The sequence below is a fragment of the Corythoichthys intestinalis genome, chromosome 16 (assembly GCF_030265065.1).
Source record: "Corythoichthys intestinalis isolate RoL2023-P3 chromosome 16, ASM3026506v1, whole genome shotgun sequence".
In the NCBI taxonomy this organism is placed as follows: Eukaryota; Metazoa; Chordata; class Actinopteri; order Syngnathiformes; family Syngnathidae; genus Corythoichthys; species Corythoichthys intestinalis.
This window is the reverse complement of record NC_080410.1, coordinates 31,861,592-31,874,600: the sequence shown is the minus strand read 5'-3', so window position 1 is coordinate 31,874,600 and position 13,009 is coordinate 31,861,592. Positions and strand designations below refer to the sequence as shown.

At 39.4% G+C, this 13,009-nt stretch overlaps 1 protein-coding gene across 3 annotated transcripts in view; it reads right to left on the bottom strand.

Annotated features, from left to right (window-relative positions):
- unkl (unk like zinc finger) overlaps positions 1–13,009 on the bottom strand; it is a 45,732-nt gene that overhangs the window by 24,618 nt on the left and 8,105 nt on the right. For all 3 annotated transcript variants that reach the window (XR_009067345.1, XM_057861403.1, XM_057861402.1), the window contains exons 3-11: positions 9,553–9,729; positions 7,064–7,197; positions 6,821–6,956; positions 5,403–5,520; positions 5,231–5,315; positions 4,593–4,741; positions 3,812–3,989; positions 3,650–3,739; positions 3,268–3,501 (exon numbers count right to left, since the gene is read on the bottom strand). Coding sequence is in view for 2 of the 3 variants with exons in the window: in XM_057861403.1 (XP_057717386.1) it covers positions 3,268–3,501; positions 3,650–3,739; positions 3,812–3,989; positions 4,593–4,741; positions 5,231–5,315; positions 5,403–5,520; positions 6,821–6,956; positions 7,064–7,197; positions 9,553–9,729 (1,301 nt within the window). In the remaining variant the exon portion in view is untranslated. The remainder of the gene's footprint in view (positions 1–3,267; positions 3,502–3,649; positions 3,740–3,811; positions 3,990–4,592; positions 4,742–5,230; positions 5,316–5,402; positions 5,521–6,820; positions 6,957–7,063; positions 7,198–9,552; positions 9,730–13,009) is intronic.

Sequence of the window (13,009 nt, the reverse complement as noted above, 5' to 3'; positions counted from 1 at the left end):
TCCGGCGGTCTGAAAAGATCACAATTATCTGGGCCTGTGCAATATAGTAACTGCTATTAATCCAAATATTTGTGATGTTAGGACGTTTTCATGTACCGTATTGGCCATAATATAAGACTGCCCTAATTACACTCCATCCGAAACAAATGATTATAACAATATATTTGAGAGAAAAAGCATGTTATTTTGCCTCATTAAAATCTTAATCTCTGAACATTTAAATATGTAAACTAAAGTGCAATCAAATTTGTAAATGAATGGCTTCTGGTTTTTGAAATGTAAATAATAAAACAACAAAATTGCAATAACTGCATTAACCATCAAAGTGAAGTCTAACTGTAACTGTAGTCTTGAAACAAATCTGAATAAGGAAAAACATTGCAATAAAATAATGCAAACTGGTTAAACTTGAGAATAGCTGAGATTAGGCATGTGCCGGTGTGAGATTTTGACGGTACGATAACCGTGAGCAAAAATACCGGGGTTTCACGGTATTGCAATTACAGCTCCAAAATGTGCTGAGAGGTATGGGTTTATTAAAAAAAAAAAAAAAAAAAAAAAAAATTCCGGGATTTTTTTATTTTGCAGAAAACATTTGCAAATTGGAACATGAATATAATGTTAAATAAACAAAAAATATTTTAAATAAAATTAAAATAAATAGAACTTGAAGACTACCCACAGTTCAGGTTGCTCAAGATTAGAGCAAGAACAAAATTGCTATAAAAAAGTAAAAACACTTCTAAATAAAATTGAAAAATATTTACTGTACGACTTCTATTTACTGTATGACTCTAGTCTACATGTCATGCCTTTGTGTTAAAAAGACAAAGAATTCACAAGTTAATAAGTTAAAAATGGTTACGTTAAATAAAATGTAAATATTGTTGTGTAAAGGTTTCATCTAAAAAACACTGAGAGTGAGACCTCCCTTGACCAGCGAACGTGCATTTGTGCTTAGGGCAAGATCGTCTGTCGCAATTAGCGATCTTTGACGCTATTCTTTTTTTTCCTTCATTCAAGCTTGGTTCTTAGTGGCTATGAGATTCATAACCTCGACAAAGTTGCTCTCCCAGCTAAGACTAGGCTAACATTCATCTTTTTAAGTTTTTAGTTAGTTTGTATTTTGAATTTGAAAGAAAAATGTGTGTTTTGTTTTTGGCGAACTTTTTTATGGTGTTCATGGATATGATGGCTTCCTCACATTCTGTTGTTTTTGTGCTGATGAAGCTACTCACACGTGTAAAATACTATTGCACAACGTTTTAAATGTATTCATTTTGTATACTTCAGTTACCATGACTTGACACCTCCTTAAATTCAAGAAAAGTTCTTTTTTGGTTCGCCGGCTGTCTAGCAAAGTAGCGTCACTGATACACACAACAACCGGAGAGCGAGGGGTGAGCGCTGTCGCTCCAAGACAGTTCTACCTGCATTTTTCAGACATGTAAAATAGCGAATACCGTACTACGGTATAATGGAAATTTTTTGTGGTTTTGAAACCGTGCAGTTTTCATACCACGGTAAACCTTGAAACCGGTAACCAGCACATGCCTAGCTGAGATCTGTCATGACAGAACATCGCTTCAATGATATCTGGCGCCATCTAGCATCGTGAATGGGGAGAGTCGCTGAGATCTGTCATCACAGAACATCGCTTCAATGATATCTGGCGCCATCTAGCGTCGTGAATTGGTATAATGTCTAGACCGCGAATATAAGACGACCCCCTCTTTTTCAGTCTTATTTCAATGCAAAAAAACACTTATATTCGGGCCAATACGGTAGTAACAGCCCATTAAAGGTGATTCCTCAACATTTCTATGACATGGACAAATTTCAAAATAAAAAGTAAATTAATTTAAAATGAGAGGGCTGGCTTTGAATACTCATCTTTCAGTGCCATTGAGAGCTTTAGACAGTCAATCCATTTTGAATGGGAGGGCTGACAGCGATTATTTGCTCACAACCCTCCCAGTCAAAATGGACTGGGTGTCTAGCACCATCATGGCAGCCAACAACTTATAACTAGGCATGTGCCGGTATGAGATTTTGACGGTACGATAACCGTGGGCAAAAATACCGCGGTATCACGGTATTGCAATTATAGCTCCAAAATGTGTCATTTTGAGATGTATGGGTTACAACAAATATTTTTTTTCCATTGAACAGGATTTTTTTTTTTTTTCCAGAAGATAGTTGCAAATTGTAACATGAATATATTGTTAAAATAAATTATCAATAAAAAAACAAATATTTTAAATGAAATTAAAATAAATATAACTTGTAGACTATACCCACAGCCACAGCTCAAGTTGCTCAAGATTAGAGCAAGAACAAAATAATTTCTATAAAGTGTAAAAACACTTCTGAATATTTTTTTTTTTTTAATTCTACTGCATGACTTTTTTTTGAGGGTGGAAAAGCTCAAGTGAAGTTTCGCCATTTTCAGCCACTGTGTCAGCTCTAGTCTACATGATGTCATGCCTATGTGTTAAAAACAAAAAAATCATAAGTTAATAAGTTAGTTAAAAATCTATAAGTTTAAAGTGTAAATATTGTTGTGGAAAGGTTTCATCCAAAAAACAAAAACAAAAAAAAACTGGGAGAGAGACTTCTCCTTGATCCAGCAAACGTGGATTTGTGCTTAGGGTAAGAGCATCTTTCGCAATTAGCGATCTTTGATGCTATCCCCTTTTCCCCTTCATTCAAGCGAATCAAGCTTGTTTTCTCACTCTGCGGCTGTAACACTCGACGAAGTTGCTCTCCCAGCTAAACCTAGGCTAACATTCGTCTTTGTAAGCTTTTAGTTGGTTTGTATATTGAATTTGAAAGGAAAATGTGTGTTTTGTTTTTGGCGAACTTTTTCATGAAGCTAATCTGTTGAAGCTACTCACACATGGAAAAATACAATTGTACAGCGTTTTAAATGTATTCATTTTGTATATTCCACTTACCACGATTTGAGAGCTCAATAAATTGAAGAAAAGTACACCTTATGTTTGGAGTATTTGTCTTTGGGTTCACTGTCTGTCTAGCCGATAGCATCACTTTCACACACAGCAACAAACGGGAGGGAGGGAGCGCTGCCGCGCCTAGCCACTTCTGGCTGCATTTGTGACACATGAAAAACAGCGAATACCGTACTACGGTCTGACGGATAATTTTAGTGGTTTTAAAACCGCGACGTTTTCACACCACGGTAAACCGTGAAACCGGTAACCGGCACATGCCTACTTATAAATACTATCGGTTTGTTCCACTTACCTAAAGAGTTCTGGGAAGAAGATGTGGGCGTTCCCAGCAGGCCGTGCTCCTGTTTGGCCAACATGTTAGCACTGTGGTTGTGATGTTGTGACACTGCGGCAGACAGCAAAGACTGCGACTGTGACAACGAGCTCAGCGGCGATGTGGACAATGACGAGGAGGAATTGAAAGAGGACGAGCGTGCCAATGAGCCGGGAATGTTGACCGGGGCTGAGCCCCCGAACAACCTTTGACCTAAAGTGAGAAAGAGCTTTTTAAGATTTCCGTAAAGCCATCTACTTGGTCGCCACAAAGTAGAAGTTTGAGCACATGATTTCATCATTTTCCCTGTGGCCATGTTATGTCTGGGGTTCCATACATTTTCAACCATACTTGTTCTTACTTTCCAGTCCGGCATTGTTATCTTGTTCTTCTAGCTCCTTATCAAGGGATGCCACATTAATATCACAAAAGTTGAGATCCAGAGCAGATCCTGAGTGAGGAAATACAAGTTTAAAAGAATTTCCAGTTAGAAAAAAATGGCAAACATTCAGCATCCGCTTACCGATGACTGATTCCACTGTGTTGCTCCCAGGATAAAAGGGTGTGGCTTTTGCATTCATGGTGGACAATGTAGTTGGGGAGGAGCTGTCCGAACCAATGCTGGAGGCCAAGCTGGACGTTATGCTGGAGGTGAAGCTAGACGCCAAGGGGTTCACCGTGCAGAAGACACTGTTTTGTGTCTGGGCAAGATAGGGTGCAAGAGTTTTACTTTCTCAATTTCTATTCATCCAAAACACACATTTGTGATTTTAAAACAGTATCCGTGTTGTGTTGCACAAATTCTGAAATAAATTATCAAAAACCTGACGAAGACTGCGACTTCCTTGCCGATGTTACAATAATAATAATGAAAGTCGTCCTCGAAATCGTAGACACATTTCGAACGGATTGTCGAGCCATTTCACTGACGTGCACACCACTCTCATATTTTTCTATCATTTCTTTCTTAATTTCAAAATTTTCAATGGTAAGTGTCATCTTTTCCTTTTTTTCACCACCTACACTAAACATCTTGAGACCCTTGTTGATTTCAGTCACAAGAAAATCCGCCGTATATCTTCCGGGAAAACAATGGAATTGCAACGCTGTCATAAATAGTCAGATTGTCATCATATGTCGTGACAAAAGAGTCAAATTTTGCATCGGATGTCGAAAGGATCCTATGTCGATGCAATGGTATGTCGAGGTACCACTGTACATGAGCTGCGAGGATAATTTTGGTGACTTTTTACTGACATATATATTAAAATAAATCTATTGGCTGTTATCAACCATATACGTACACTTGCAACTTGGCCGTTGCTGGAGCCTCCGGCTGTCGTCCACTCACCGACAGGACACTCGGAATACTGCTGAGAGCCCGGCTGGGAATGTGAACTGGAATGTATTGCAGTTAGCAACGTGCTCATTGTTTCATCGGTGGAGGCGATTCCTGAGGGTATATGTGACGTAACGAGTCAGTTTACCACAGATGACCTTGAGCATGATGTGGGCTACACTGTAGATTGGTCTATTGTCGTCAATGGGAAAGAGTGAGTTCAATACAGCGTACTCTATGTCAGTTATATTGCTGCATCTTTAATTACCGTGGAATATGACAAAATGCATACAAATAGAGGCTTGTTTACACTTATGTTATGGTCATTCCATTTAGTTACTGTGAAACAATACTAAGGACTTCCATGAAATACAGGGAGAGTCCACATAAGGGATTTTTTTTTTTTTTAACGTGATAAAATGGGAAGTCGCCCACTGACAAGAAAAAAGCCAAACAACCATGTCGTGCGACTGTTTTATTTCATTAACATTTTGATCTTGGCTGAAGTCTACATAGTGACTTTCCAGTAACTGTTTATTATTAAGTTTGTGTAAATTTGTTTCCTTTTAATGTTTGTTTGTAAAAGTGTCATGAATGACTCACGTTCTACATGTGCAAAGGCACAAAAGGGCCCCCTGGGACAGTAGCCGGTTTGCCGCATGTCATTGCACTTGGTAGATTTGTAGATCTTCAAGTGGAAAAAAGTAGGAACTACAGTTAAATACTGACGTCAGACTTGACTCTTGTGTTGAGAAAGCATCAAATTGATCACCACCTCGGGGTGGAACTGCTGCTCCGTGCGTGAGTGACAATACTGGCAAGCGTCGCAGCTCTCACACTTGGAAGGCTCTCCCCATTCATCGCCATGTTTCACGCTTGGGCACGGAGTCGACCTGTCGTTTGGTGAAATAAACATTCACGAGTAAACAAAAATTCAGGTGCATCTCAATAAACTTCTGTAGTGCTGCAACTGATGATGCAAGTGCTGATTAATAAATTAACTCGAGTATTCGATAAGAAAAAAATATTTGAATACAAATTTTGTTGCTTTGAGTATTAGTTTAATTAAAGTGGCGTTGTAATGGTTTATTTTGTGTTAAGTGTTTGCATTTAGTTCTTTTGATTAGGGTGGATATACTGCCCTCTGGTCTGCCTCTTTTCACATGGCTGAATCCAACTGCTCCCTGTTAAGAACAACGTAAGCTAAGTTTTTGTTTGCGCTAACGTTTTTTAATGCATTCATAATTTAGTTTATAGGTATATTTAGCCGTCTTTGTGCGAATATATGTCTGAACCATTTGTTAAGAGCATTGTGTAAAAAAAAAAAAAAAAACTTTAGAATTTAATAGCATTTAAGCTAGCGGACTTTTTCTGTGTAAGTTAGCCAATTGTTCTTTTGTTGTAAGGTCAGCTCATGGATTTTAATTTTTCATGCTCCTTATCCAATTACTCGATTATTCGAACTAACTTGTCCATCGATTAATCGACGACTAAAATATTCGATAGCTGCAGCCCTAAACTTCTGTATGATAGGAAAACTTTGTTTTGGAAAACGGAACTGATCACTACATAGCTTACTGTTAAAAAAATCATTTTAGCATCTCATGGATTTGGATTATTAAATAAAATAATACTATTAAAATGCAGCAGCACCTTTGCCTCACAGTCAACAAGGCACAAGTTCATTTAAGTGCAATGCTTGACTGTGAACATAATTTGTTTGGCGCAGCGAAAAGACTGGGTGTAGATTTGAAGATTCAGTTCCTTCCTCTTATGTAGCCACAACTCCCTTTTTATTGCATCATTTATAGCTCTGAGACTTAAAAACAAACAAAAAAGTTTGGAAGACTGCGTGACTGTAGCCTTTAATGACTATCAAAGCCTTTATTCTCATTCAGAGACAATAATAATTTGAACGATGTGGTTTGGTAACCCCGGCAAATCGGCGTCTTTTGGGTGAAATGCACAGCAGCATTTAACCAATTGATGCATGAATTATGATTTATTTTTTTCAAAATAACCTCTTAGAAGGCACTCATTGGTTGCCATTGACAGCACTAGATGTCCAAATCCATTTTGACTGGGAGGGGCGAATGAACAGATTGGACGTCTAGCTCCGTTAATGGCACAGAGTCACTTAAAGGTCTTAGGCGTGAACTTTTGAGTAGCTGTCCACTGTTAGTCATGGCTCACCTGTACTTATACTTGCGTGGATTGCGTCTACGGTCTCGACTGTTGTGGTAGTGTGGACAAGCGTAGCCTTGTCGGCACAGTCTTGGCGGCTTGTTGCACTGCTCCGTTTTGTAGTTGGCTAAAACAAAATTAGTGTCTGCAAAACAAACAAAACATTTCAAAAGCATGACAAGTCTCATCTTTCCTTCTCATTAAAGAGCATTTAAAAGTTAAAAGTGTTTGAAATTTAATGGGGTCTTTCACCTTGCCACCTAGGGTCCTCTGTCAGGGTCTTCTCTATCATGGCTTGACTGGCTAAGACGCCGGGCTGCAAGTCGGGAATACCTTCTCCAGATCCAAGCTGTCCATTCTGAAGCGCCTCTTGTGCTTGGATCTCTCTGTTGTGAAATTTCATAATTTTACATGATTGCACCTAAAGGTGTAACGGTACATGTAATAGTATTGAACCGTTTCAGTACGTGGTGCTCGGTTCGGAACGGACGTGTACCGAACAAGTTTCTGACGTAATATAACCCTTACTATTCGAGGCTGTGAGTCGATCGGGTTAACAGTTTCTTTGTGTAGAATATATTTACTGTCTTCTCTACTATAATGAGGACCAACCCGGTAGGACAGTATAACCCAGAAATGTAAACGGCGCGACAACGTGGCCGCCGCGAGAACGCAGTGAAACGCGGGCGTTAGAGTCAATCAGCCAATGCACACCAGTCGCAGTGCAGCCGCGTGTTAGAAGCGTGCCAGAAGCAGCTCAACGCGACGCACGCGAAAAGAACAGCAGAGTTTATTATTTGACGCGAGACGCGGCCCTCCTGTGTCAATACTACTACCGGTAGCTAGGATCGGGCAAAATAGCAAAATTAACAAAATTTCATACCAATGTTATGTTTTATTTTTTATGAGAAAAAAATAAGGCTTACTATATGACCGTCATTTTGTTGATAATACAATAAAACTCCAGTCACAGACAACAATAAAGTGCAGTAATTCAATTACTGTATTTCCTGGTGTTTTTAACACAAGAGATAAGTAATTTAAGTGCAAATTTTCAATGTAAACATCTTACAAACAAAAAATATTAATTATATGCAGCAGCTCTTGAAAAAAAAATTAAACCTGCTAGTGTTATCATAAATAAATAATAAATTATGCTTAACGACTGGTATAATTGGGGGAATAAAAACATAGTATTTTAGACAGGTCAATAATCATTACTTTAACCTAATACACGGCAAAGTCATTCACTTATGCCCGTGCTTCCTCATTTTTTATTGCTCATCACTGTCCATATCTTTTTTGAAGGGCAGATTTTTCTTGAGGAAGACCAACTAAACCACATGTTCACGTTTAAGCAGACTTCGTTTCGTGGAAACAATATGTCGCCCTTTCCAGCATTGTAGTGGGTTATTTTTCAGGGTTAAAACTCATGATTTCTGTACCGCTCCACACTTCGCACAAGCTCTGTCCCATGCGAACAGATCTGGCTGCCTTCATCACTTCAAAGTCCGACTTTTGTTTTCCTGGGTGCGTTGAAAATCAATCACAGCACGTCGCTGCCGTCGGTGATCACACTGTCCATTGTTTTAGCATGTTGCTTCGTTGCCACTACAAGTTTCGTTTTCGTTTTGGGCTGTGAAGAAAACGCTACGCTGCGTGCGTTACAGTGGTTTCGTTAGCTCTCGCGTTGTTATGACACGCCCGTGACAATCGGGTAATGACGGAGACTAGTAGCGGTTCTGCCGAAATGCATGGGAAGTAACTTGTGGCAACCACGACTGTGAGTAGTGCTTGTCCATATTATATCATGCGTGCGGTCTCAATCTAAGTGCGCTGTGTGGTGAATGACGCGCACGTGTGTCATTCACTGAAAGACACAAGCGCAGCATGTGAAGTAAAAGCTAAATTATCATATTAAGCAATGTATTGAACAAGGCATTAGAAGCAGATTCTTGTGCTCACGATAGCCGAATTCTATCTCTACAATCGGTTCACTGAATATTTAATGGCTAATTACTGTCGAATGGTAACTTTACTATCGATACATCTGTATCTCTCACCTGGAAAACCGGATATCCGGTCGTATCGGTTTATCGTTCTCAACCTTAGTAAAAATACGGTGGATCCGGTCGATTTTCAAACTAATATGCAATCGTAACCTACTTTTTGAGTCCATCAGATCTCTTCAGTGGTAGATAGGGGCACAGTTGACTTGTCTTTGTTGATTTACTGCTGTCTTCTCTGCTATAATAATAACCAACACGGCCCCGTGTTCAATACAAAACCCTCCTACCACAACAAAACAAGTAGAAACTAATATTTATATAGGAACTAAAGTTATACAACGTAAAATATACCATATAAATGAATACTACATCACATTTGTAAAATATAAACACATAATAAAATAATAGCCCATTTAAATTAAATTAATGCAACATTTATATTTTGCATTTTGTCTTCTTACTGTACCGAAAATGAACCGAACCGTGACCTCAAAACCGAGGTAAGTACCGAACCGAGATTTTTGTGTACCGTTACACCCCTAATTGCACCTGATTCAAAGCAAACATTTTAGCTGATTTAAGAATTTTTTTTTTTTTTTTTTTTTTTAAAGTTAAACCTAGAAAAGCAAAAGAATTGAGTACATATGAGTAGGTACACAGGCGAAAAACGCTTGCTGGAGAAAAATGCTTGTGAGACGCCTCAAAGAAAACATTTTGTCTTGTTGTGGTCACCTGATGTCATAGACGGGAGGTCTGAGATCGTGTGGGCCGTGGGCAAATGCGCAGTGGAGGCCGTTCTTCACACAGTGCCCCCGGGCGTCCGTCTCGTGGATGCACGTGCCCGTCTTGTAATAGCGGAGGTGATATTTGCGCTCGGTGTCGCCCGTTGTCCGGTGTAAATAAGGACAGCTGATAGAAGTGGGGTTGGGAATGTATTAAGACAAAATTATTAAAAGTACTGTAGTATCAAACACATGCAAAAAAAGTAGTTTACTTTGAGTCGGGCAGGAAATATATATATTATTAACTCCTTCTTGCATGCACCGACTTCTCGATCCATCTTGAGTAGCAACAGTTGCTATGGCAACAGGTAAGGTCATATAAAAATAGCTGCCATTGTGAGGAGCGGCAAAGTGATGGAAGAAGCCTGTTTTTTCGGTTCAATTTTTTTTTTTTTTACCAAACAACTATACATTTCAAGTTTGACCCCTGAAATCAAGCCGTGATAGTGGGAAACAATGAATGAATGGATGGATGTGTTCATGAATAAATGGTGACAAAGGCAGCAGGCGAAGAAACCGTAACAATAGATAATGACAGAAAGATGCGTAAAGCGATCACGTTTCACTTATATCCTAAAATGACCACTTTTTTGCACACTGCAACTTGAAAATAAAGCAAGACTGGAATTGCAAAATTGACTTTATTTTTTTTCTGTTTTATTGTAACATTTTATATAAAGCTGAAGTCAGATTTTTTTTTCCTGTTACAAATTCGGAACCTACTTCCCCCAAATTCACCTATATTATATATATATATACGTATATATGTCTTTTTTAACCAATTTTTGGCATCTCTCTTTTTCCTCACATTAAAAAAAGGCTTTTGATATAAATCAATGCATCAACTTTATTTATTGAGTAGTTTACCTAAAATACAAAGTTCTGCATACTTAGAATTTTAAGACCAGCTTAATTCTGCTAATAGGTTCTACTTAACTAAAATGTTGAATTCTGCTTACTTTACATCAAAACTTGCAAAAAAAAATGTTTAATTCAAGACACGTCTGCCGCCCGGACACCTTCAACGGACGCACGCACAACGTTATGATGGATGCTGCTGGTTACTGAGCGAGAGATTTGCTCCTTCTCAAAAGACTGGGAAATAAATGTGTGTATGAGATAGGCAGGGACCCAGCAGTCGCGCTTCTGTGCGCAAGATACTTTTTAGAGCGAGAGGGGAAGAGATATACACTCACCGGCCACTTTATTAGGTAGACTTGTCCAACTGCTCGTTAACACTTAATTTCTAATCAGCCAATCACATGGCGGCAACTCAGTGCATTTAGGCAAGTAGACTTGGTTTAAGACAATCTCCTGCAGTTCAAACCGAGAATCAGTATGGGGAAGAAAGATGATTTGAGTGACTTTGAACGTGGCATGGTTGTTGGTGCCAGAAGGGCTGGTCTGAGTATTTCAGAAACTGCTGATCTAATGGATTTTCACGCACAACCATCTCTAGGGTTTACAGAGAATGGTCCGAAAAAGAAAAAATATCCAGTGAGCGGCAGTTCTGTGGCCGGAAATGCCTTGTTGTTGCCAGAGGTCAGAGGAGAATGGCCAGACTGGTTCGAGCTGATAGAAAGGCAACAGTGACTCAAATAACCACCCGTTACAACCAAGGTAGGCAGAAGAGCATCTCTGAACGCACAGTACGTCGAACTTTGAGGCAGATGGGCTACAGCAGCAGAAGACCACGCCGGGTGCCACTCCTTTCAGCTAAGAACAGGAAACTGAGGCTACAATTTGCACAAGCTCATCGAAATTGGATAATAGAAGATTGGAAAAACGTTGCCTGGTCTGATGAGTCTCGATTTCTGCTGCGACATTCGGATGGTAGGGTCAGAATTTGGCGTCAACAACATGAAAGCATGGATCCATCCTGCCTTGTATCAACAGTTCAGGCTGGTGGTGGAGGTGTAATGGTGTGGGGAATATTTTCTTGGCACTCTTTGGGCGCCTTTGTACCAATTGAGCATCGTTGGAACGCCACAGCCTACCTGAGTACTGTTGCTGACCATGTTCATCCCTTTATGACCACAATGTACCCAACTTCTGATGGCTACTTTCAGCAGGATAATGCGCCATGTCATAAAGCTGGAATCATCTCAGACTGGTTTCTTGAACATGACAATGAGTTCACTGTACTCAAATGGCATCCACAGTCACCAGATCTCAATCCAATAGAGCACCTTTGGGATGTGGTGGAACGGGAGATTTGCATCTTGGATGTGCAGCCGACAAATCTGCACCAACTGTGTGATGCCATCATGTCAATATGGACCAAACTCTCTGAGGAATGCTTCCAGCACCTTGTTGAATCTATGCCACAAAGAATTGAGGCAGTTCTGAAGGCAAAAGGGGGTCCAATCCGTTACTAGTATGGTGTACCTAATAAAGTGGCCGGTGAGTGTAGTTCATCGCTCTTTGTCTTTCAGTTGTCCAGCAGTAGGTTCAAGTTGTGTTAATTGGAAAAAGTCCCTAGTGTTTTGCTAAGTCCCGTGTCCATCTATAAGAGGTGAGTACACGAACACTCTTGTACTGTTTAGCCTTTATTGTTGTTGTTTTTGAGATGTTACTAGTTAGTGCCGAGCGCTATGCTAATTAGCGACTTGTATTTCCATGTGAAGTTGTTTGTTGTTCGGTGGTGTACAAAAGTTATTCCAGATGCAGAACGTGTAAAACCAGGATTAAGTACTGCGTTAACACTACAAACACACGAAATAGTACAGAAATTTGTGAAAACAAAATATATTGGTTAAAAGAATTCTTATTTCTAAAGACACTTTGATGATTTGCAGAAAATGTGGAAAATCATTGCACCAGTGTAAATTTTATTGTATTGTTGAGAAATAAGTACTGCTGCTTGAAACAGCTATTGTTTTTGCACCTTCTTGTGAAAATGAGCATCTTGTTTTGTATAGACCCTACTCACGTGACGTCACAGCCACGCCCCCGCGCCATGTTGTCCGGATACTAGTCATGTTAATGCATTAGCGCTTCGTAGATTCCTCCTATTATGGCGTGTTTTTCTGCTCGTTAACATTAATAATCAAAATGGTGAAGTCGTGTGTGGCGGTCGGTTGCAAAAACAGAGAAGATAGACGGAGAGACTTGAATTTTTACCGTATTCCGAGAGACCTGAAGAAGAGACAGAGATTGACTGCTGCAATTCGACGAGAAAACTGGGCTCCAAACGACTACCACAGATTATGTAGTAGTCATTTTATATCTGGTAAGATGCATTTAATATATATTTAGAGGGTTTTGGGCTGACAACCACAATTAAGATCATTGCTAGGCTAATCGCCGACAACATACACTCAGACGTTGTGAATGAACTACCTGAAAATATATAATTATAAGGGGATAATCAGACAGTTGTCATACAATTAATTTACAATTTCACT